The sequence below is a fragment of the Dama dama genome, chromosome 16, assembly GCF_033118175.1.
Source record: "Dama dama isolate Ldn47 chromosome 16, ASM3311817v1, whole genome shotgun sequence".
In the NCBI taxonomy this organism is placed as follows: Eukaryota; Metazoa; Chordata; class Mammalia; order Artiodactyla; family Cervidae; genus Dama; species Dama dama.
In genome coordinates this window covers 9,174,076-9,200,311 of record NC_083696.1, presented here as the reverse complement: position 1 = coordinate 9,200,311, position 26,236 = coordinate 9,174,076, and the positions used below count along the sequence as shown (strand labels likewise).

The 26,236-nt window shown below is 45.6% G+C and overlaps 1 protein-coding gene across 11 annotated transcripts in view; it reads left to right on the top strand.

Moving 5' to 3' along the window:
* Positions 1–24,344, top strand: part of ZNF618 (zinc finger protein 618) — a 199,239-nt gene extending 174,895 nt beyond the window's left edge. For all 11 annotated transcript variants that reach the window (XM_061163364.1, XM_061163362.1, XM_061163361.1 and 8 more), the window contains 2 exons: positions 15,709–15,810; positions 16,471–24,344. In XM_061163364.1, the coding sequence (XP_061019347.1) occupies positions 15,709–15,810; positions 16,471–17,987 (1,619 nt within the window). In that variant the 3' untranslated portion in view covers positions 17,988–24,344. The remainder of the gene's footprint in view (positions 1–15,708; positions 15,811–16,470) is intronic.
* Positions 24,345–26,236: the final 1,892 nt, after the last annotated feature.

Here is a 26,236-nt window from a genome sequence, read left to right as displayed (position 1 = left end):
TATCATAGTAGCACTGATTTTTTTATGTAGGTAGGGAGACACTATTCGCCGTAGCAGGTAAATCCCAAATGCTCGGTGGTTTGACGTAACCACTTAACATCTCAGCCAGAGCACAGCCTGATGCAGATGACCTTCCACGTGGCCACTCAGGGACCCAGACTCCTTCCTTCGTGTGTCTCCATCCTCCCCTGGGTCACAGAGTCCTCTTCCTCTGACTGGCGGGCAGAGAGAGGGGCACCCTTCTTTCTTTACCCTTTAGACCACAAATGACACACAGATGCTCCAGTTCCAGGGGAATTCTGGGAAGCACGCCCAGAGCCCTGCCCGGGGGCAGCCTGACACTCCGCGGAGGGAAGCGGGAATGTGAGGGAAGCAGCTCGCTGACCCCACCGCCCCTCCTCCAGGGTAGCCCTCCGGAGGCACTGGAGGTGATGTGAGAAAAGCACTTGGTGGTTCAGGACAGGCCACACAGAAGCTGACCAGGAACAAGACAGGAGGTAGAGACGGAGTGTTTGTTAAGCTGCTGTTATTTCTCCTGTTACTGTTATTGTTATTGTCTCTCTCTTAGGGCTTCCCTAAGTGGGAAAGTGGGAAAAGAACCTGCTAGTGGTAAAGAACCCACCAGAGTCAGAGGAGACGCAAGTTCGATCCCTGGGTCAGGAAGATCCCTTGGAGGAGGGCATGGCAACCCACTCCAGTATTCTTGCCTGGAGAATCCCTGTGGACAGAGGCGTCTAGTGGGCCACAGTCTGTAGGGTCACAAAGAGTCGGACACGACTGACGCGGCTTACCACGCACGCTCATCTCTCTTAGGTTTATAAATCTTTCATATCATCTTCCAGGTTGGGCCTGACTAGCACAGTATTACAGGGCTAGATGTTCTTTAGACAGGTACTGTTCTGTTAGTGTGACCTCTCTTCATTTGTTCACTTACTCAGCATATATCTGTTGAGTACCTGCTATACACTAGGTGCCAATTCATATGATTTTAGGTGGAGAGGGGAGATTATTTATTTCTAATGTACTCATTAAATCAGTGCAAAGCAGGATTGGCTTCCATGACATGTGAGTTCCAGTCCTCTCTAACCCATGGGTCTCCATACCACATACCGAGCAGGAAACCTTGTCCTCCTCTCTGAGTCTCCATTTCTAAAACAAGGGCTCACAGATCTCAGCTGCCCTCTTCACACCAAGGTTCCATCTCCATGTGTCTCTCACCTCCAGCTTGCCTTTGCCACCAGCCATCCTGCAGTAGGGACGGCCTTCGGAGCGTTTAGACTTCACCCTGGGGAACCAGTGGCCAAAATTGGAAGGTTGCTGGGGACCCCTGCCTGAGCACAACACTTGGGTCCCTTGGGCCCGAGACCCCCATGACCCAGTTCCTGCTCACTCCCCCCGAGGCCCTCTGCCCCCTGCAACCCCTGGAATGTGCTTGGTCGCTCAGTCCTGTCTGACCCTTTGTGACCCTTTGGGTTATAGCCCACTAGGCTCCTCTGTCCATGAGCAGGCTGCCACTATGTCCTCCAGGGAATCGTCCCTAATCAGGGATTGAACCTGCGTCTCCTGCATCTCTTGCATCTCTTCCACTGCCAGCGGATTCTTTACCGCTGAGCCACGAGGGGAGCCCGCCACCTCTGGAAGCTGAGCTCTCTTTAGGGAAGAGTCTGGGTGCCCAGGCTTCTCTGACCCTCAGGCAGTTGGGCGGAGGCCATTAACATGCAAATCAAGGATGTGCCTGTGGAGGCCCCGCCTCCCCAGGCATCCCAACTGGTTTTCCCAAGAAGAGCTTTGGGCTGCTTTGTTCTGGTTCAGTGCCAGCAGAGAATGCCTCGCCAGCAATCCAGTGCAAAGCCAGGCTGAAGCCCAGCCAGGCTGAGTCAGGATTAAAGGATTGACTCCATAGAGAGAAATTAAGCGTCATGATCTGCGCAGTTCACAGGGCCGCTGATAAGGGGGATCAACCTCGAATAACACCAATCTCATTAAGAAGCTGCTGAATGGCACAGAGTAATTCCCGCTAATAAACTTCCTTTCTGTGCGGTACGGAAACCTGCCTGGTCCCTGGTGACAGTTTAGGAGCGGGTTTTGGCAGCAGTGATACTGAAGGTAGCTAACACTTAGTGAGCAATTACTGTGTGTCGGGCCTGGTTATAGCATCAAGGCTCCTCAATAAGCTGGCTGGCGTTATCATCCCCATTATACAGATGAGGAAACTGAGGCTCAGAAAATGTAATTGCTGGCCCAGAGTTGCATGGCTCATAAAAAGTAATACCTAACATCGTTTGAGTTCTTACATATTAGCTCATTTGATCCTCAGAAATCCCTCTGAGTTAAGTGCTTGAATTAGCTATCCTTTATAGAAAATGGAAGCACATATTGTGGGCAGAAAAGCGTCAGTCAAAAAATATTTATCAGGGACTTGCCTAGCAGCCCAGTGGTTAAGAATCCACACTTCCACTTTGGGGGACACAGGTTTGATCCCCAGTTTGGGAACTACAATCCCCCATGCCACTCAGCACTGCAGAAAAAAAAAAAAAAAGAAGCACAATTTACAATAAGAAAATTGTTAGCCCTGTCCAACAGTTAATGATTTAAATAATGATTGCCATATTTAATAAACATAAGCTGTTCCCATAATGTTTTGCCTCCAGAATGCAATAGGTCATTCCCTCAACTGCTATCAGTAGGGGACATGCTCTGATTTTAAAAATTTTTCCAAGTTGTAGTGCTATATTGCTTGTTTGTGTTTAGAGGTGTACATTATGCAGTTCATTTTAGTGTGCTATTTCTATGTTGTTTATTTTTTTTGTTCTTTTCATAAAATGTGTGAATTATAAAATAAAATGACTTAAGTAACTTGCCCAAGGCTCTGCAACCACTGAATCAGACTGTAATTCTGACCCTCTCATGAACTCAACAGCCAGGTGCCCTTTTTCAGCAGGGTGGTTGAGGTGGAGGATTAGGGATGGGGGAAGCATCTCGGAGGTCATCCCTTCTAGCCTCTTTTCAGCTAAGTGAGGCCTGGGGACTTTCCTAGGAGGCAAACATATTGGCAACTCAGAGTGGTAGGATGTGGGAATGGCCACACTGAACTTCTAGTCCCTTTGAGGGATTACCTAATCACCTTTCTGGGTGTCAGTCTTCTCATCTGTAAAGTGGGTTCATCACCATTCTCCACAGCCTGGGTGATGGTTCTGGAGATGAGGCATGTAAAATATTGAGGACTGTGGCACATTCTAAAATAAGACCAAATAATACAAGTTTCTCCTTTTCCATCCACTGCTGGAAACAGCTGCTTTCTCCTTCCTGCAACTGATCCCTCCCTGGGAGACATTCTTTATTCCAGCTTTGCATCCAGTCCTTTGCAGACGTGTCTGTCTGTTCATGTATGAACATGTGCATCTGTGATACACGGGAATAGCCACACTGAATAAACCTTGTTTCCAGCTCAAGCTATAAATCAGACCATTCACAGAGCATTTACTGAGTGCCTCACCCATTCAGCAGCATTATCTGTGAGATAAGGAGAAAAAAGGTTTTTTTTTTAATCAACCATACTTATCAAATACTTATCAAATTTGAGATTGAGTAATCCTGATTCCAAGGCTTGCATAAAGGCAGAGAATGAGGGAACCACTCTGCAACCATAATCTTACTACTCAAAGCTAACCACTATTCCTCTTTTAATGGTTTCTTTTCAGTCTATTTTAAAATCGTATTTATAATTTACATAAATAAGATTCACCAGTTTTAAGAGTTCTGTTTGATAGGTCTTGATAAATGTATAGTCATTTAACCACCATCATAAGCACAATGTATAATGTTACCATTGACCCAAAAAGTCCCTTTCCCAGACGCCCATGCTGGCAACCACTGTCTGCTTTCTTTCCTTATAGTATCTGGAATTTTGTGTGCATGCGTTCATGCTAAGTTGCTTCAGCCATGTCCGACTGTTGGACCCTATGGACTGTAGCCTACCAGGCTCCTGTGTCCATGGGGTTCTCCAAGCAAGAATACTGGAGTGGGTTGCCATTTCCTCTTCCAGGGGAATCTTCCTGACCCAGGGATTGAACCCGTGTCTCCTGAGTCTTCTACATTGGCAGACAGGTTGTTTACCACTAGTGCCATTTGGGAAGCCTGCAGTTTTGTATAAATAGATTATATATTTAGCCTCGTGTCTGACTTGGGTGTCTGACTTCTTTCACTTAGCATACTTTTGAGACTCATTCATATTCTATGATACTAGTCTTTTAATTTCTGAGTAGTATTTTATTGTCTGGATATACCGCAGTTTGTTTACCTGTTCCCCCAACTGATGGACTTTTAGGCTGTCTCCAGTTTGGAGCTATTACGAATAAAGTTGCTGTGAATGTCCAAGTGCAAGTCCCTGTGTAGACATGTTTTTAACTACTATGTAGTTACCTAGGAGTGGAAATTCTGGGTCATAGAATCAGGCTGCAGTTAACCTTTTGAAGAGCTTCCCCTGTTTACTAAAGTGTCTGCACCATTTTCACATTCCCACCAACAGTGTATGAGGGTTCCAACTTCTCCACATCCTTGATAACGCTTCTTATTATCTGACTGGTTATAGCCATTCTAATGCATTAAGTCAGGGTTCCCCAACCCCTAGCATCTCATGCCTGGTGATCTGAGGTGGAGCTGATATATGTAATAATAATAAGAGAAATAAAGTGCACAGTAAATGCAGTGTGCTTGAATCATCCTGAAACCATGCCCCCGCCCCAGTCCATGGAAAAATTGTCTTCTATGAAACATCCCTGGTGCCAAAAAGCTTGGAGACTGCTACATTAAGTGAGAAGTTTCCCCAGTGACTCAGTCGTAAAGAATCCGCCTGCCGTGCAGGAGCCAAAGGAGATGTGGGTTCAATCCCTGGGTTGAGAAGATCCCCTGGAGGAGAGCATGGCGACCCATTCCAGTATTCTTGCCTGGAGAATCCCATAGACAGAGAATCCTGGCGGGCTACAATCCATAGCGTCACAGAGAGTCAGACATGACTGAAGCGACTTAACACACACACATTAACTGATACCTCATTGTTATTTTAATCTCTGTATTATTGTTGTTGTTCAGTTGCTCAGTCGTGTCTGACTCTTTGCAACTCCATGGACTGCAGCACACCAGGCTTCCCTGCCATTCACCATCTTCCGGAGCTTGTTCAAACTCATGTGCATTGAATCAGTGATGCTATCCAACCATCTCATCCTCTGTCGTCTTCTCCTCCTTCTGTCTTCAATCTTTCCCAGCATTGAGGTCTTTTCTAATGAGTAGGCTCTTCACATCAGGTGGCCAAAGTATTGGAACTTCTAAGGAATTGAAGCTTCCACTTTCATTCTAGTCCTTCCAATGAATATTCTGGATTGCTTTTCTTTAGTATTGACTGGTTTGAGCTACTTGCAGTCCAGAAGACTCTCAAGAGTCTTCTCTAACACCACAGTTCAAAAGCACCAATTCTTTGGTGCTCAACCTTCTTTATGGTCCCACTCTCACATCCATACATGACTACTGGAAAAATTATAGCTTTGACTATAGGGATCTTTGGTGGCAAAGTAATGTCTCTACTTTTTAATATTCTGTCTAGGTTTGTCATAGCTTTTCTTCCAAAGAGCAAGCATCTTTTAATTTCATGGCTGCAATTAGCATCTCTCATGATTTTGGAGCCCAAGAAAATAAAGTCTGTCACTGTTGCCATTGTTTCCCCATCTATTTGCCTTGAAGTCATGGAACCAGATACCATGATCTTAGTTTTTTGAATGTTGAGTTTTGAGCCAGCGTTTTCACTCTCTCTTTTACCTTCATGAAGAGGCTCTTCAGTTCCTCTTCACTTTCTGCCATAAGGTTGATATCATCTGCATATCTGAGGTTATTGATATTTCTCCCTGCAATCTTGATTCCAGTTTGTGCTTCATCCAGCCCAGCATTTCACATGACATTACTCTGCATATAAGTTAAATAAGCAGGGTGACAACATACAGACTTGACATACTCCTTTCCCAATTTGGAACCAGTCCGTTGTTTCATGTCCAGTTCTAACTGTTGCTTCTTGACCTGCATACAGGTTTCTCAGGAGGAAGGCAAGGTGATCTGGTATTCCCATCTGTTTAAGAATTTTCCACAGTTTGTTGTGATTCACACAGCTAAAGACTTTAGCGTAGTGAATGAAGCAGAAGTATATGTTTTTTGGAATTCTCTTTCTTTTTCTGTGATCCAACAGATGTTGGAGATTTGACTTCCAGTTCCTCTGCCTTTTCTAAATCCAGCTTGAACATCTGGAGGTTCTCGGCTCACGTACTGTTGAAGCCTAGCTTGGAGAATTTTGAGCATTACTTTGCTAGCACGTGAGATGAGTGCAACTGTGCGATAGTTTGAACATTCTTTGGCGTGGCCTTTCTTTGGGATTGCAATGAAAACTGACCTTTTCCAGTCCTGTGGCCACTGCTGAGATTTCCAAATTTCCTGGCTGATAGAGTGCAGCAGTTTAACAGCATCGTGTTGTAGGATTTGAAATAGCTCAGCTGGAATTCCATCACCTCCACTAGCTCTGTTTGTAGTGATGCTTCCTAAGGCTCACCTGACTTCACACTCTAGGATATCTGGCTCTAGGTCAGTGATCACACCATCTTGGTTATCTGGGTCATGAAGATCTTTTTTGTATAGTTCTTCTGTGTATTCTTGCCACCTCTTCTTGGTATCTTCTGCTTCTGTTAGGTCCATACCATTTGTCCTTTATTGAGCCCATCTTTGCATAAAAGGTTTCCTTGGTATCTCTAATTTCCTTGAAGAGATCTCTGATCTTTCCCATTCTGTTGTTTTCCTCTATTTCTTTGCATTGATCGCTGAAGGAGGCTTTCTTATCTCTCCTTGCTATTCTTTGGAACTTTGCATTCAGATGGGTGTATCTTTCCTTTTCTGTGTATTCCTGATGGCAAATGATGTTTAACATTTTTTTTTATGTGCTTATTGGCCATTTAAGTATCTCCTTTGGAGAAATGTTGGTTCAATCCTTTTCCCATTTTTTAATTGGGTGTTTTGGGGGGGGTTATTACTGAGTTGTAAAAGATCTTTTTATCTCTACAGACATGAGGCCTCTATAGATAGATGATTTACAAATATCTTCTCCCATTCTGTAGGTTGTCTTTTCACTTTCTTGATGCTGTCCTTTGAAGCACAAACATTTTTGATGAAGACTTTTTTTCATTGTTTGTGCTTTTGACGTCATGTGTAAGAAATCATAGCCTGATCGAGGGTCACAAAGACTTAACTCCTGCTTTCTTGTAAGAGTTTTCTAGTTTTAGCTCTTAGATTTAGGCGCATATTCCATTTTGTGTTAATTTTTGTATGTGGCGTGAGGTAGGGGTCAAACTTCATTCTTTTGCATGTGGGTATCCAGTTGTCCCAACGCAATTTTTTGAAAAGACTATTTGTTCCCCTGTTGCATTGTCCTGGCACCCTTGTCAAAAATCAGTTGACTGAAAATTTGAGGGTTTATTTTTGGATTCTAAATTCTGTTTCATTGGTCTGTATGTCTATTTTTATGCCAGTACCACACTGTATGGATTACCATGGCTTTATAATAGCTTTGAAATCAGGAAGTCTAAACTCTCCAGCTTTGTTCATTTTCAAGAGTGTTTGGCTCTTCTGCATAAACTTAAGGATCATCTTGTCAATACCTGCAAAAAAAGACAACAGGACTTTTGATAGGGATTGGGTTGAATCTGGATCAATTTAGGGAATATTGCTATTTTAACAATATTGTCTTCTAATCTATGAAAATGGAATGACTTTTCATTTATTTAAGCCTTCTTTGAATTTTTCAAACATATTTAAGTGTGCAGTCTTATACTTATTTTATAATTTATTCCTAAGTATTTTAACTCTTTTAGAAGCTATTGTAAATGGAATTATTTCCTTAATTTAATTTTTGGAGTGTTCATTGCTAACGTACAGAAGTATAATTTCTTTAATATGTTGATCTTGTATTTTGAAATCTTGCTGAACTTATTTACAAGGTCTAATAGTTGTGTGTGTATCTGTGTTCTCCGTAGGATTTTCTATACACCAATGATGTAGTCTGTAATCTATAAATAGAGATAATTTTACTTCTTCCATTCATCTGGATGCCCTTTCTTTTTGTTTTTCTTTCTTTCTTTTTTTCTAATTGCCCTGACTGGAACCTCTCATGCATGTTGAATAAAAGAGGTAGAGTGTCCATTTTTACCTTGTTCTGATCTTAAGAGGAAAATTTTTAATGTTTAACCATTAACTATAATGTTAGCAATGGGTTTTTCATAGATGCCCTTTATCAGGTTGAAAAATTCCCTTCAATTCCTAGTTTGTTGAGTGTTTTTATCATGAAAGAGTTTTGAATTTTGTCATTTAATTTTTCAGCATCAATTAAAATGATCAGGGAGTTTTTGTCCTTTATTCTATTAATATAGTATTGATTTTTGCATGTTGAACCAACCTGTATTTTTGGAATACATGCTGCTTGGTCATAGGATATAACCTGTTATATGTGTTGTTGGATTTGGTTAGCTGTATTTTATTGAGAATGTTTATATCTATATTCAAAAGGCATCGTGGACTATAGTTTATTTTCTTGTGACTCATTAGTCTGGATTCGGTATCAGAATAATACCTGCCTCATAGAATACATTGAGAAGTGTTCTCTCCTGTTTTCAGAAGAATTTGTGACAAGTTCTTTAACGTATGATAAAATTCATCAGTGAGGTCATCTGAGCCTAGGCTTTCCTTTGCTTTTCTTTTTTATGGTCTGTACTTTGATTACTAATTCAGTTTTTGTATAGATATATCCAGATTTTCTGCTGCTTAAATAAGTTTTCATAGTTTATGTTTTCTAGAAACTTGTCTATTTCATCCAGGTTGTCTAATTGGTTAGAATACTACTGTTCATAGTATTTCCTTATAAATAATCATTTTTATTTCTATCAGATCAGTCAAGGGTTTTTTTTAGATGTCCTTTATCAAGTTGAAAAAGTTTCTTTCTCTTCCTAGCTTGCTGAGATTTTGTATCATGGGTGGGTATTGGATTTTATCACATTTAAAATGCATTTCATCTATGGAGATAAAATGATTTTTCTTATTTTTTTTCCGCTCTTAGTATAGGAAATTACACTGATTGGTTTTCTTTTATTAACTATCCCATTTCTGGAATTAACTTTGCTTATTCATGATGTGCTATTATTTTTATTTTTTATTTTATCCCACATGGCTTGTGGGATGTTAGTTCCCAAACCAGCAATTGAACCCGGGGCACAGCAGTGAAAGTTCTGAGTCCTAACTTCTGGACCACCAGGGAACTCCCATGATGTGTTGTAATTTTTATATATTGCTATATTTAATTTGCTAATATTTTGTTAAGCATTTTGTGTATATGTTGAGGGATATTGGTCTGTAGTTTCTTTCTTTTTTAAAAAAGAATATTTATTTATGTACTTATTTGGCAGCGCCTGGTCTTAGTTGAAGAAGCAAGCAGGATCTCCCAGCAGGATTTTGTAGTTGAGGCGTGCAAACTCTTAGTTGCCCCAAGTAGAATCTAGTTCCTTGACCAGAGATTGAACCTGGGGTCCCCCTGCACTGGGTGTGTGGAGTCTTAGCCACTGGACCACCAGGGAAGTCCCTGTATTTTCTTTTCTTATAATTTTTTCTTTAGTTTTGGATCGAGATAATGACAGCCTTATAAAATGAATTGGGAAATGCTCTTTCCTCTTCTGATTCTTGGGAGAATTTGTTTGGAATCTGTATTATTCCGTCCTTAAATATTTGGTCAAACGTTGCAGTCAACTCATGTGGGAGTTTTTCTTTGTGGGAAATTATGTGAGCTATGATATGAATTTCTTAATAATTACAGAACTTGAAAGATTCAGGTTGCCTATTTCTTCTGAAGTGAACTTAAATACTTTATATTTTTAGGTTTTTTTTGGGGGGCGTCACTTAAATGGTTGAATTTATTGGCATAACATTGTTCATAATCATTTTTTAAAATATTTATTTATTTGGCTGCCTCAGGTCTTAGTTGCAGTCCGTGGGCTCTCTAGTTGTGTGTAGTGTCTGGAGTGCTAGAGCTCAGTACTTACAGCATGCGGGGCTTCTCTAGGTGCAGTGCTTGAGCTTAGTTATCTAGCATTGCATGTGGGATCTTATTTCTCCGACCAGGGATCAAACCTGTGTCCCCTGCATTAGAAGGTGGATTCTTAACAACTGGATCACCAGGGAAATCCCCATATTCATGTCCCCATTAATCCCTTTAATATGTTTAGCATCTGTAGTGATGTCCCCTTCTTTTATTCCTACTACTAGTAATTTGCATTCCTCTCTTTTGTTTTTTTAATCTTTCTTATTAGAGGGTTATCAATTTTACTGATTTCTACCAAGAATTAGCTTTTAGTTTGATTTCTATTGTGTTTATCCATTTTCTGTTTCATTCATTTCTGCTTTTATCTGTATGATTTTCTTCTTTTTATGTTAGACTCAAGTTACTCTTTAAACTTAGTCTTTAGATCTCTTAGTATTGAAGCTTTGTGACACTGATTTTAAACCTTTATTCTTTTCTAATAAAACTTTTAATGTTATAAATAACATTCATTTAGATGTATCCACAGATTTTGAAATCTGAGGTCTGTATGTTTTAGTATTTAGTTCAAAGCATTTTCTGACCTCCCTAATATTTCTTTGACCTCTGAGTTACTTACAAGTGTGATGTTTAATATTCAAATAGTCGAAATATTTCCAAATATTTTTTTTATTGACTCCTAATTTAATTCAGTTATGGTCAGAGACTATACTTTATATGATTTCAGTATTTTTCTATTCTGCCTCCTTTCTCTGGGAATCCAGTTGTATGTACATTGGACTGCTCGATGTTGTCCGCTCTCTGCTCATTTGTATTCAATCTTTTTCTTTTCTCATGAGAGGAACAGTTACTGAGAGAAGACAGTTTGAAATTTCCAGTTGTAGGTTTGGTTTGTCTGTTTCTTGTTCAGTTTTCTCAGCTTTTGCTTCTTGTAATTTTGATGCTCTATTATCACTTGCACACAACATAGGATCATTATGTATTCTTGGTGATCTGACTTCTTTATCATGAGGCAAGGTCTCTCGTTACCCCTGGTCATATTTCTTGTTCTGAGGTCTGTTTTTTCTGTAGTACTGCCACATGCATCTCCTGCCTTCTCTTAATTCCTCTTTGTGGAGTATACCTTTATTTAACCTTTTACTTTCAACTTACTCATGTCTTTATATTAAATAGATTTCTTATAGATAGCATAGAGTGGATTCTTGGGTTTTTTTTTTTAAGTATGACATTCTCTAACTTTTATTTGGAATGTGGAGATCATATCATTTGCATTTAATGTGATTTCAATATTACTGGGTTTAAATCTACCATTTTCCTATTTGTTTACTGTTTCATTTGTTCTTTCTTCCTTTTTCTCTAATTTTTTTGCCTTATTTTGGACTGAGAATTTTTTATGATTCCATTTTTATCTCTACAATGAATTTATTAACTGTAATTCTTTGGGTGTTTTTAATGATTTATTTCAGTTTTACACTATACATTTCTAATTTATTAAGTCTACTTTCAAAGGATATTAGCCCCCTTTGTATATTGTGTGAAAAACTTTCAACAAAATCTTCTATATCATTTTCCTAATCTTTATATTATTGTTGCCATACAGTTTATTACTACATGTAATTACCACAGTTCATTGTTACTATTTTCCGTAGAGCAGTCAGTTACCTTGTTAAAGAGATTAAAAATGAGGGAAAACACCTTTTATGTTCATATATATACAGTTCCCAGTACTCTTCTTTTCTTTCCGTAGATCCAGATTCTTATTTGGTATCATTTTTTTTTTATACCTAAAGAACTTCCTTTAGCATTTCTTATAGTTGCAGGTCTAATTTTTTTTTCCCTTATTTATTTCCATTTGTGAAAGATAGTATCTTGTTGTTTATCTCCTTTACATATATTAGTATGTATATGTTAATCTCAGACTCATAATTTATCCCTCCTTCCTTTTTCCCTTTGGTCACCATAAGTTTGTTTTATCTGTCATGGGTCTATTTCTGTTTTGTATATATGTTTATTTGTATCCTTTTTTTTTTTTTTTGATTCCACATGTAAGTGACATCATATGGTATTTGTCATTGTCTGGCTTACTTCACTTAGTATGATCATCTCTAGGGCCTTCCGTGTTGCTGCAAATGGCATTATTTCATTTTTTTAATGTTTATTTATTTATTTGGCTGTACAGGGTCTAAGCTGAGGCATGTGGGATCTAGTTCCCAGAGCAGGGATTGAACTTGGGCTCCCTCCATCGGGAGCATGGAGTCTTAGCCATTGGACCACAGAAGTCCCTCATTCTTTTTTATAGCTGAGTAATATCCCATTGTATAAATATAGTTTATATCAACTGCATTATGATGTCTTCTTTATCCATTCATCTAGGGCAGCCCTTAGAATTTTAGATTGACCTTCTCCTTTAACTTTGTTCTGTTGCCTGCTGGGTCTGTTGTTATTCTTACTTTTGTTCACCTGTACTTAATTTTTCCTCTTCTCTCACTGTTCCTGTCATTGGTTTTCAACAATTTTATTATGACACTGTGCCTTGGTGGTGTTTTCTTTGAGTTAGTTGAGCTTTTAGAACTTGGTTTTATGGTTTTCATCTCATTTGGAAAAATTCTGGCCATTTCTTCAAATATTTTTTCTGCCTCACCCCCTTTTTCTGGGACTCCAAGTGTGTTAAACTGCTTAATATTGTCCACACTCCCTTTATTTATGTACAACCTTTTACCCAGTCTGGTTTTCACTGGATATTTTTTTTTGTTCTGTCTCCAACTTCACTAATTTTTTTTTCTTCTGTGGCATCTAATTAGTTTTTGTCCCATAGAGTGTATTTTTCCTATACCACTTATTTTTATATTTAGAAGTTCCACTTGAGTGTAGTTTAGTTTGCTCTTTTTTACATCTCCCATTTCTCTCCTTAGGATATTCATGTTTCCCTTCATATCTTGAGCATATTTATGATGTCTACAACTACTGTTGTAAGATTTCTTATTGGCTAAATATATCATCTCTGTCCTTCCTAGGTCTGTTTCTGTTGATTAGGTTTTGGTTTTTGTTTTTTTGTTTTTTGTTTATTTTTTTCTGGTTATAGGTCATACTTGCCTACTATTTTGGATGTCCGGTACTGATTAGATGAATGACATTGTGAATTTCATATTGTTAGGTGCTAGTTTTTTTATTTTTTTAGACAGTATTACATTTGGCTTACAGTTTGTTAACTGGAATCACTTTAATACATTTGAGGCTTGTTCTTAAAATGTACTAGGGCAGGTCTAGGGCAGCACTTATGGCTAATTTAGCTGCATAATAAGGGGGCTGTCCAGGGCTTCTCAGGTGGCACTAATGATAAAGAAGCCCCTGCCGATGCAGGAGGCATAAGAGACATGGGTTCAATCCCTGGGTCAGGAAGATCCCCTGGAGGAGGGCATGGCAACGCACTCCAGTATTCTTGCCTGGAAAATTCCATGGACAGAGGAGCTGACTGAAGTGGTGTAGCATATACGCACGCATACAAGGGGACTGTCCAATTTCTCGTACATTGAGGTTGGTCTCTCCATTCTGGTTGAGGGAACGCAGGTGACTTCCCCAATGGGGTAACCCTAGGAATTATCATCCTACTGCATTGTAGTGATTCTTGCCCCGTTCCTGTGGAATTTGGTCCTATGTATTGGGCTTCCCAGGTGGCTCAGTGGGAAAGAATTCACCTGTCAGTGCAGGAGATGCAGGTTTGATCCCTGGTCAGGAAGATCCCCTGGAGAAGGAAATTGCCACCCACTCCAGTATTCTTGCCGGGGAAATCCCATGGACAGAAAAGCCTGGCAGGCTACAGTCCATGGGGTCGCAAAAGAGTCAGACACAACTTAGCGTGTAAGCAGCAATAGGCAGATCAGTTTCATCAAAAACTCCAGGGAACCCCCTACAATCTCCAGAGCTCTCTCTTGCTGACACTTCTTCTGCCTTAGTACTTTCCCCTGTAAATTCTAGCTGTCTCTGCCTGAATTTTGATCTCTATCTCTTAAAAGTGATCACTGTGCTTGTTAAATTCCCTGCCCCTATATGCAGCAGCATGAAAACAGGCGGTAAGCAGGGCAGTCAGAGAGCTCACCACATTTGCTTTTTCTGGGCTCACACCCCAGGTTGCCTGTTTGAAAGCAGTTGTATCATGATCAGTAGTTGTTTGCATGTGGAGAGCAGTTCCTATGGTAGGTCATCCTTAATGGGCAGAAGTGAAAGTCCCCTCCCCACAGATTTTGATGCATAACTCTGTTCATTCTTTGACTTGTGAGTCTTAAGTACGTATCTCTAAAAATACATATGAAGTTCTGATTAGAGTGTGCTTTTCATTATCTTATGCATTTTCACATGTTTCTCCAGGGTACACAGCCACTTTTCTAGTGGCTGTAAAATATTCCTTGAATGCCCATCCCAGAGTCTTCTAGCTGGCTGACTGTGAATATGTAGAAGTTGGAGAAGTCTCTTTTCTAGGTATAAAAATTCTGGCCTTGACCTCTATGGTCTGATGCCTTAAATTGAGAAGAAAGGAAGAACAATGTCTGGCAATGCTGAACAGAGGCCACTGACCCACTGATAGCCTCAGGTTGTGAATTCTACCTGTCAGATGATGTCTCAAGGAAGTACACCCACAACAATAAAAGAGCACAGAAAAACAGTATTAGAATATTGGGCAAATAGGTTCATAGCAGAATAGTCATACTGGAAATGGCACAGCCCTGAAACTCAGGACCTAGGGTGTAGTTAATAATTGGTAAAGTATGGTGCAGTAAAAGATTGTGTGGTCATTTCTGATGGCAAATATGTAACTCAAGATGATTTCTACTCAGAAACAGTTCTACAAAAATGTCAAGAAGTAACCGTGCATAGAAGAGTATGGCTTGTGCCCATTACTTAAAACTGAACACCAGTGTATATGTACATGTTAACAAAAATTAGGGAAATTCATGGAGGGCGTACCTCAGTACCAGAGGCCCTGGGCTGTGCATCCCAGCTCTGCTGCTGGCTTTCCGTGTGATCCCAGGCAGATCCTTTCCTATGTGTGCCCTTCAGTTTCCACCTTCTGCATGTAACGAGGGGGTTGAGAATTACATACTTTATGTCATCTAGGGCTCTGCTTTTGTTGTGTTCCTCTAATTAAGTTTCTAGTAAATACACTAAAAAGACAAAAAGACACACTTCAAAGAAGCAAGTGTGAGATGCTTTCTGCCTCTTGTGGTATAATGGGCACCCCCTCCGCAGTCTCAGTTAGAACTTTGTGCTTGTGGGTGTTGGGGGGCCTCCCATCCAGACTCAGAACACAGCGCTTCCCATTCCCCGAGTGCTTACTCCATGCTAGGCACTGTGCCCACTGCTTTTTCCCTATGTTATCTCTTGTTAGTCCTTCCAGCAGTTGTGGGATTATCTTCATTCTTCCAAGTGATGAAAATGAAGCTTTGCAGGCATCAGATAGTTGTCTAAGGAGCCAGGATTTGAACCCAGGCCCGCGTCCCAGAGACCAGGCTCGCCTTCACTTGCATGCTCTCGTTCTCTCCTTGTTAGCGGACAGGCCTCTGGCACTTCAGGGAAATACACTGTCCCCTTTGTGCCCACAGCGGACAACGAAAACAACATCGCCTCCAACCAGTCCCGATCGCCCCCTGCTGTCGTGGAGGAGAAGTGGAAGCCCCAAGCCCAGAGGAATAGCGCCAACAACAGTAGGTCTCTCCCAGGCAGATGCCAGGAACTGGTGGAAGTCTGCTCCAGCACCTCCCCCAGTTTGTTCCCCTCTGCCCCACTCCCCACCCCTGTACTGCCCGTGGTGATGCAAGACCACGCGTAACGGTTTGTCAAGCACTTTCACACCTGAGACGTAGTTGATGGGAATTTGACCTCACGGGATGGATGGAGGAGGCCTGGGGAGACGTGATCTATTTGTGATCAGAGAACACAAATTCATGACAGATTCAGAGTTAGAATCCACTCTCCACAATTTCTCTGGTCTGCTTTTTCCTGACACTGTGGCCTCATGTATCTTATTCACTAACACCTTCTGTATCAGAGGCTGTTTCTGGATTGAGGAAGAGGTTAGACTACTTAGCTTCAGAGGTCGAGCTGAATGGCACATGCAGCAACTATTTGCACACATAACCACTACACTCTGTTCCCCTGCCCAGGGCAGACATTACTAGTCAATCACAGAACTTCATTCCCGGGAGACTCGCATGTTAAAGACTTGCCAGGACCATCAGTTTGCACACCAGATGAAATCGCTTCGTAATGCCTAATACTAGATGCTTGAGTATTACGCTGCTGCCAGACCACGGAGCCTTGAATGCCAGGATTAATCACGCCTCTCTTTGTGTCCCCCTCACCAGCCACGACCAGTGGTTTGACACCCAACAGCATGATCCCCGAGAAGGAGCGGCAGAACATCGCAGAGCGGCTCCTGCGCGTCATGTGCGCCGACCTGGGTGCTCTGAGCGTGGTGAGCGGGAAGGAGTTCCTGAAGCTGGCCCAGACGCTGGTGGACAGCGGCGCCCGCTACGGGGCCTTCTCGGTCACCGAGATCCTGGGCAACTTCAACACGCTGGCGCTGAAGCACCTGCCGCGCATGTACAACCAGGTGAAGGTGAAGGTGACGTGCGCCTTGGGCAGCAATGCCTGCCTGGGCATCGGCGTGACCTGCCACTCGCAGAGCGTCGGCCCCGACTCCTGCTACATCCTCACGGCCTACCAGGCCGAGGGCAACCACATCAAGAGCTACGTGCTGGGCGTGAAGGGCGCGGACATCCGCGACAGCGGCGACCTGGTGCACCACTGGGTGCAGAATGTGCTATCGGAGTTCGTGATGTCGGAGATCAGGACAGTGTACGTGACGGACTGCCGGGTGAGCGCGTCCGCCTTCTCCAAGGCCGGCATGTGCCTGCGCTGCTCAGCCTGTGCCTTGAACTCGGTGGTGCAGAGCGTGCTGAGCAAGCGGACGCTGCAGGCCCGCAGCATGCACGAGGTCATCGAGCTGCTCAACGTGTGCGAGGACCTGGCGGGCTCCACCGGCCTCGCCAAGGAGACCTTCGGCTCGCTGGAGGAGACCTCGCCGCCGCCCTGCTGGAACTCCGTCACGGACTCGCTGCTGCTGGTGCATGAGCGCTACGAGCAGATCTGCGAGTTCTACAGCCGGGCCAAGAAGATGAACCTCATCCAGAGCCTCAACAAGCACCTGCTCAGCAACCTGGCCGCCATCCTGACGCCGGTGAAGCAGGCGGTCATCGAGCTGAGCAACGAGAGCCAGCCCACCCTGCAGCTGGTGCTCCCCACCTACGTCCGGCTGGAGAAGCTGTTCACGGCCAAGGCCAACGACGCGGGCACCGTCAGCAAGCTCTGCCACCTCTTCCTGGAGGCGCTCAAGGAGAACTTCAAGGTGCACCCGGCGCACAAGGTGGCCATGATCCTGGACCCGCAGCAGAAACTGCGGCCTGTCCCCCCCTACCAGCACGAGGAGATCATCGGCAAGGTGTGCGAGCTCATCAATGAGGTCAAGGAGTCCTGGACCGAGGAGGCCGACTTCGAGCCCGCAGCCAAGAAGCCCCGCTCCGCCCCCGGAGAAAACCCTGCCACGCAGGAGGACGACCGGCTCGGGAAGAACGAAGTGTACGATTACCTGCAGGAGCCCCTCTTCCAGGCCACCCCCGATCTCTTCCAGTACTGGTCGTGCGTGACCCAAAAGCACACGAAACTCGCCAAGCTCGCCTTCTGGCTCCTCGCGGTGCCGGCCGTGGGGGCCAGGAGCGGGTGTGTAAATATGTGTGAACAAGCACTTCTCATCAAAAGGAGGCGACTGCTCAGTCCAGAAGATATGAACAAACTCATGTTTCTGAAATCCAACATGCTTTAAGACTTCCAGATTGGAAAAAAAAAAAGATGAAAGAGAAAAAGAAAAGATAATGTTCAAAGAAGGAAAAAAAAAAAAAAAACCCACACAACACTGTCGCAAACAAAGAAAAGGAATTTAAGTTCTAAACACTGTGGACCTCATAAATGCCCCCTGGAAACTTAAGTGCTTTTTTTTCAGTGTGTGCGTGCATGTGTGTGCACGGGCGGCTCTGCGCTCATCTGCGTGGCCACCAAAGCGTTGCACACGTGTGCACACACATACTCCCCTGGTGCATGCATGCATGCCCCCTCGTGGGCGTGTGTGCATTAAACTGGGCGTGTCAGGAAAGCTGAGTGTTTGGGAAAGAGGGAAGACGCTTCACTTCCTTTTCTCAGTGAGGGGGCTTTAAAAGATTCCATTTTCAGGTGTGCAGATTGTACAAACTGATGTTGTGAAATGTTCAGGCAGCTGAGATCTGAAGTGACTTGACACTCTCTGTCCTTCACCCTGTGGTTCCCCCCCTCCCCACTGCCCGCCACCCCTGCCCCCAGCCTTCCTGACCCTATCACGCCCCACTCCTCCCCAGCTGCCCTGCCATGGATTCTCCAAACTGCATCAGATGGACAGCTTCTGCACTGGACTTTGTTCTCGTTCACCTTCAGGGCATTGAGCTGCTGCCTTTGCGATACCCCTGGGTGTCAGGGGGCAGCCGCCTTAGAAACACACCTATCTATCTCCCCAAATCAGGAAAGGAGACTTTTAAGAATATAAAGCTGACCTTTTGCTTTTTAATATAAGAGAGAAAAAAAAAAGACGTTTTCAAAGAAGTATAAGATAACTGTCTCCACTCCTTAATAATTTTTTCCCTAACATTTTAGCAGTTTTTGCCTTTTTTTTTTTTTCTTCAAATTTGATTTAGACTCTGCTAGGAGGCACTGAATGTCTATAACTTATATTTTGGAGAGTTTTTTTGTGGTTTCTTTTTTTTTTTTTTGATTGCCCTTTTTGTTCCTCAAGTCACACTGTAAACTAGCTCATCTCAGTGGTGTATTCAGTATCCTGAGGTTTTTATCAGCCTTCCCTGTACAGTCCAGTTTTCCTGTATTTGAAACAGCCAAGACTGTGAACTTGGCCGTGCTGTTTGGAGACCAGGAGAGGTGTTGGAGTCACAGGTCTCGCAGACGTGGGATTTGGTGGAAGCCATAGAGAAACATGTGGCTTAGGAGTGCTGACTGTAAGTGGAAGACCGCCCTCCTGGCTCGCTGTGTCTGGTACTGCGAATGTCTGATTTCTATACCCAGAGTGCATTACACTACTTGCCGCGTCACTGACCCTTCCGGCTCAGCAGGGAATCCTGAGTTGATCCATGTTCACATCCATCACACCTCAGACCCACAACCTCCTCTTCCTCCCCAGGACCCCGGAGATTCCGGGGGGTCCACTACCCACGGCCCTGGAGGGCCCCCACATGAGCCTCAGCCCTCCTTCTAGGATGGTAGTTGAGCATGGTGCCTTGCGGGCCAAATGACAGATGTTTGAGGGTGGAATGGCATTAGGCCACATTCAACTTGATGCTGTGAAAGACGGTTTTAGGCTTTTCTTCCTCTGTGAGCAGTTTATGTTCCACACACTTAGCCTAAATGCCAACACAGTGACCCTTTCCCCTCTCAAGAGGTGGTTTTGTCAGGATCAATGCTCAGCCTCCCACCCCACCTCTCAGTGAATATATACTGGTGGTCCCATATCCCCTCGGTGCCCACCATCGCTGGGGCGGCGCCATTTGCAAAGGCACATTCTACCATCCTGGGGGGTTGACCAAGTCCACCACATCCCTCCTTAGTAATAAAACATTGTTCAACTGCGAGATACCTCGATTTCAAAAAGCACTGTACAGCAGCCCTCTCCCCCCGCCCCGGTCCATGGCAGTAACGTTGGGGAAGTTAAGTTAATTTAAAAACTCAAGGCTTAGGATCATGGACCAGAACACTGTCCCAGGTGCCAAGCCTGCTCAGTTTGCCTCATGAGAACTAACCCTCCGCGTCTTGGACATACTGAAATGCATCCCAGAGGGTCGTTTCCACGTTCACTGCAGCAAGCCATGGTCTCAGGAACCACCACGCCATTTCCTCTCCCGGAGAAGTTCTGGGCACGTACTCCACAACATTTCCAAGGGGTTTCACACCGTCAGAAGAGCCTCTTATCTGCACTGGACCATCACCTCGTGTCACGTTCTGTAGTGTATGGGAGCATCGACAGGCTATTTGATGAGACTTTGGGAGACATTCCAGAAGGGGGCTGCAGGCTTGTTGATGGGTGAGATGCCTACAACCAAAGGCCTCCAGCCTTGCTGCCGGGGAGACCTGGCACTCTGAGCCACACAGGAGGGTGGAAGCTGCCGGTGTTGTGTAGTTGGTGGGAGTCAAGCCTCGGAGCCCATCCTCTCTCTCCTTTTGAGTGGGGAGCTGTGCTGGTCTTGCCTCATTTTCGGGGCCACTCAGCAAATCGGCATTTCACTGTCTTACAAAGCCATCAGGACCAAGCCCAAGTATCAGCGTCCTTGGAACTCGGGGATGTCTGCCCTCTAGCATGAAGTTTCGAGGATGTCGTCACCAAATTCCAGGTATCGAGTTACACATGTCACCTCCTGTTCTGTCCCTCCTTTCCACCTCAGTTCGATCCTTAGGGCTTGGCTTGCTCTGCAGAGATGATGTGAGTGCCGCTAGGTTTCTGAAGGCTGTCTCCTGGGACTGCCTTGTCCAGGTACGGGCAGAGGGTGGCAGGTAGTCATTTCTCTCTTCCAGTCTTTGGTTCTTCAGACACTGTTGTTGCCAATAGGAAGGGCTGTACCAAGGTGCCCCCGCCCTCTGTCTGCTTTCTCAGGCAGGCAGCTCGCATACTGCAGATCCCCTTGCAGTGAACAGCTTAATAAAACCCAAAGATCTCACAGGCCCAGCCACTGGCCCCTCATCTCCAGCAATATCCACCCTATCCAAATTCTAGCTCAGCCAAAGGATTGAGGTCGGCTCTTCCAGCTCATCTCCTGGCACTTAGCCTGACTTGGACCTTCAGAAAGTTTCTGTCTTCTGCCTCCCAGTTCTGTGACCACTAACCACTATGGGACTCTGCAGCCCAAGGCAGTCGATTGCCTGCTGACTTGGACACAATTTGCCAGAAGCATGTGATTCCCAGGACAGAAGGGGCCTTGCTGCTGATATGCATGGACCCCAGCAAGGGGGCGGAGAAAACACACCTCCATTCTGCAGGATTTTCCCGCCTCCTCTGAGGTCAGTGGGCTTCACCACCAAAGCCCAAGCCAAGGACCATAGCCTCATGGGTGGGGCCACAGATGTGGAGAAATCCGAGGGGTCTCTGCTCCACCAAGAGCAGGCGTGCCATCTCAGTTGTCATGAATGGATGCCCGGACTTGTGTCGACGTGGTTCTTCTTCCTTCGGCCCAGGTCCACCAGCCAGGCCTCCCTCCAGATGGTAGCTGGGAACCAGGAAACCGAGGGGCCATCAGATGAAGCTCCTTTATGGCTACTCTTCATTTCAGGGTTCATGGTGTAGAAAACCACCTACTGTGTCTGTGAGCAAGGACACTGCCATCACCCTGCCTGGCAGCTTCATGGTTGGCATCTTGGCTTTGGCTCTTGGCTGGGAAAAGGATGCTGAGATTTCCTGGTGAGGAGAGAACAGTCCGATGACACGGTTGAGAAGTTTTGCATCTCCCGATTTCTGGGAAGAACTCGGACATCAGCTCTGTAGGCTGGTGAGCCTCCTCTCCTTCAGCTTGCTCTTTTCTCTCCCGCACTTTCAAGAAACACCAGAGGAAAACTCTGCAAGGCATGTTTTCCACCGTGAAGCTGGCCCTCTGCCCTTAGGGGTCACCCAGGCTTGTGCTTGAACTTGGACTAAACTCCTTGGAAAGTGGGCGCCTGAAGAGCTGTTGGGGATGCCGCAGGCACTCTCGGAGGCCACAGGTTCACAGGGAAGGTTTGGAACGAACCTGGGATGCTGATGGAGAAGGGAGGGCCCATGAGGAATGACCCAGAAGGGGACAGTACTGGGAAGTTGCCATGACGACGGGTGTGCTGGAAAAGATGGAGTGAGGAGGCATGCAGGGCACACCCGGAAGTCTCCTCCTGCCCGCATGGAGCTGGGCAAGTTCACAGCCCTGCCCTTGCCCGGGGAACAGCGGCAGCTCCTCTGTGCCTGGGTTGTTCCTGGGGGAGGGCTTCCAGAAAGGCTGCTGGCTTAGATGAAACCAAGAAGCTCAGTAAGGCTCAGGCTGTTCCCTGGAGACAGTAGGTGGGGAGGGGGCTCCTGTGTGGGCCCTGCTGGCCCCACCTCGGCCCCCTCTATCCAGTCGGGCCCATGTTAGAACTGGGAAGGGGCCTGCCCCCTCGTCACTGTGGCTAATGTTTGCTAGGCCAGTTATGGTGAACCAATGATACAGTGTTCTCCCTCTTATGTTTCCCCTCCCAGTTTTCCCTTCTCGGGGTTTTCTGGAGGATTTTGTTGTTGTTTTTCTTCCTCTCTCGTTTGGGTTTGAGGATCGTGGTCCGTGGCGCCCCATCGTTCTCTAGAGGGGCCCTGTGGTTTCCGTGCAGAGGCACCTGCTCCGCTTTGATGAGGGTGAAGGGCGTCGGTTGCTATTTGTGTTTTCATGGCCCCACTGCCGCCGCCACCATGGGCGTAGCTTTAAAGATTCACCTCCGGTACCGAGAAGATGTGCTAGGTCTGCAGCTGGGTGTCAGCATCAGGACCCACTGGGGGCCTCCCCGCCCACACGTCCCACCGGGCACCTTCGACTCTTCGAACCAAAGTTCCTTTTAGGGGCACAGCCCAGCCTTGTCCGCAACCTCAGGGGCCTGGGATCCCCGTGGCGCTTCCTGAAGTCCAGGTTGGCAGAGACCATGAAGTCTGAGGCCAGCCAGAAGGGGGGCTCCTCCCACAACCCAGGTGCCAGCCGGTCCCCGCCTAGGACCCTTCCCTCCCACCCAAACAGGGTCCCAGACGGGGTAGCCGGGTTCCAAAGCGGTGAGCGAGCTCATGGACACAGGGCTGGAACTTGCCAGCCAGGAGACAGAGGGCCCCGCGGGGCTGGAAGCTACCAGACCCACTGGGCAGCGTGTCCAGGGCCATTCAGATTCCAAGCATCAGGAGGTCATTTTGTACAACCACCTGAAGCAGAGATATTTTTTAAAGAGCATAAATTATTTTCAGTTGTTCTCTGATGACCCTACCTTTTTTTTTTTTTTTCCCCATAACTTCATGTCGGTGATTCTTTCACATCAGGTAAATCTTATGAAAGCCTTGGTGCCCCCTCCCTCCCAGGCCCCCCTCAGTAACCACGTGTGTGCACCCCCCATTCTTTCTCAGTAGTTAAAGACGTTCTAGGCAATACCGTGGGCACATCTGACTGTGTCTCTCTCTTCGAGTGCAAGAAACTCAAGTCATCTTAAAAAAATACAAAAAAAAAAAAATTTACAAAAAAAAGAAACACACAAAAAAAATATCTTTTTTAGGCCAGAGTTTTCTACAGGTATTAATGAATATTTTTCTTAATCCTTATAAGTTTTATGTGTTTAATATTTCTTAATACCGGTAGCATTAATTTATACTTTTGTAGCAACACAATATTTTTATAAACAGCCAGTGCTTGGCTCAAGTCTCCACAAGGGGTTTGTTCAGGGTTTTCTTGGGACCCTGTGTACCATGTACTGTATTTAAAAAAAAAAAAAAAAGTTACCTAGTGTCACCCTTGCTGTGTTAATTAACAAAAGACGTTGTTTGCGGTCTCCTCTGTCGTCGATGTGGATCCAGCTGCTCTGCAAGGAGTCACGTTGCATGGGGGTTGAGTTGATGGTTCTTGTGATTTGTAAACCCCCGAGACCAAACTTGAGGGTTTATTTAGGGTTTTCTGTTTGTCCTTTGGGTTTTCGGTTTCATTTTGGTTTGGGTACCGTTTCTCCATTTATAGCCAAATCAGTTTTGTGGTGTTTAAAACTTTTACTGATGTCAAATGGAGGAAAGGAACAGAAAAAAAAAAAGAGAGATTTTTACAGAGTAATAAAATTTAAAACTGAGCTGTTTAAATGTTTGCTGTTTTTACCTGTCTGTTCTTGTCCAAAAGTGGGACATTCCCAGGGTGAAGAGGAAGGGTCCACTTGGTTCCTTAAATCGCCAAAAGCCCCAGTCCAGAATTCAACACCCCCTACCCTCCTCCCCCGGATTCTTGCAACATTATTTCCCGGTTGGTTGATGCCAAGGCAAAAAGACATCCTTTTAATGGTTAGAGAGAATCAGTTGCTTAAATAAATGATTTCATGTCAGTGTTGTATTTATGGTTTTACAATAAAACGACCTTTAGGAAGATGGCAGTGTGTGGTGTTATTTCTTGGGCTTGGGGTTGGGCCAATGTCGTCCAGGCAGGAACAGGGCGCTAGAGAGCAGAGATGTCGCCTGGGGGTGACGGAGCTGGAGTCCATCCCGAGGGGATGTTAGGTGAGGTCGGGGTGACCCTGGACACCAGAGCCGGGCCAGTGATGTCTGATGAATGAGGCCCAAGAGCACGTGGCCCCCTGGGCCTTGCTCTTGAGCACTGTCCCGGGGAGGAAGGGTGGCCTAGGCCCCAAAGAGCACACCCAGCTTTGCCTGGACTGATGCCTTTTATGTGATGGTGTGGGTTGTGTGTACCGTCCGTTTTCTGAGGAAGGGTGCCGTGGCTTTTGCCAAATTCCAGATGGCATCTGTGACTCTGAAGAGTCAGTGGGAGCTGTCGGAGACACATTCAAACCCAGTGTCTGGACACACTGTCTCCAATGCGGTCCAGAGTGGAAAGCCTGCCTGGGGAGGTAAGGCACTCTCCACCCCAGGAGAGGTGCAGACAGAGCCCAGACACCTCACTGGGTGCAAACGCGGAGACTGGTGGGCCTGCCAGGCAGCCAGGCCAGGTCCCTTGGGTGGCCTCCTCTCTGTCCTGAAGCTCCGAGCCGTGTCCGAATGCAGCAGCCCACCCAGGCTCCCCAGTGGCTTCCTCACAGCGTCCCCTTCTCTGAACCTCCCTCCCCATTCGCTGACTGCTGAAACGCCGCCGTCCTCCGAGCCAGCCCCCCAGACAGCTCTCCCACTCCTCCAGGATGGGGTGACGGTCATCCCCCACCTGCCCGGAGTTAGCGCACCCATCTCCTAGGTGAAGCACACGTCCACGTGCGCCTTGCCCTGCGGTCACTTACAGGCCTCGTGCTCCTTCACCCCCCGGCATTGGCCTCCCAGACCTCGTGTGTGGAGCTCGAAGTGTCTGTGGAAGGGTGTCTGGCCCTTCCAGATTTCCCAGGGCGGCCATCACTCTAGCCAGGTTAAGAATCAGCGCCTGCCACAAGGGCCCAGCCAGGTTGGACTCGCCCTGAGCCTCACGCTGCAGACAGGCTCATCGACGCTTGGCTTGGACAGTCGGACTGAAGGCGCGTCTGTGACAGCGCCACCAGAAGGCAGCCGTGGCCTGAGCGGGAGCAGGGAAGGAGGGGTGACAGCTTCTCCTAAAGCAGACCTGCTGTTGCCAGAACAGCCAGCGCCTTGGGCTTCATCCCTGTCCTTCACCCGATACAGTCCGTGAAAGTAAAAAAAGTTGCTCAGGCGTGTTCGACTCTTTACAACCCCGTGGACTACACAGTCCATGGAATTCTCCAGGCCAGAATACTGGAGTGGGTAGCTTTTCCCTTTTCAAGGGGATCTTTCCAACCCAGGGATCAAACGGGTCTCCTGCATTGCAGGCGGATTTCTTTACCAACAGCTGTCAGTGCATTCCCCTTAAAAAGGGTGCACTGTTAGGTCAGTTGAACAACTTCCATCAATCAGATCGCAGGGGTCACAGCATGAATGGGCTGTGAGTCTGGGCCAGCCTCCCAGAGGCATCAGCCCTGCCCTCCCCTTCTGCGGGAGTTTCCTGCTGTTTAGCATACCATGTGGATGTCCTAGAGCCGGTGGGTGAAGTTCAACCAAGGAGTTTCTATGGGCTCTGAAACAAAAGTCAGGAGTCCTGCTGGAGCAAAAAGACTCCCCCGCCACCTCAGAAAACCAGGATCCAGTAAGGCCAGGGCGTGGCCAGAGCCTTGGTATGGCTGAGGGGCCAGCCTCTGGATTTTAAAATTAAAAAACAAAAACCACATTTTTCTAAGTAGCCACGTCTATGTTATAGAAGAGATGAATGTGACCTGTATCTTTAAGAGAAAATTTGAGATGAGACGGTTTAAGAATCAAACAGGTGA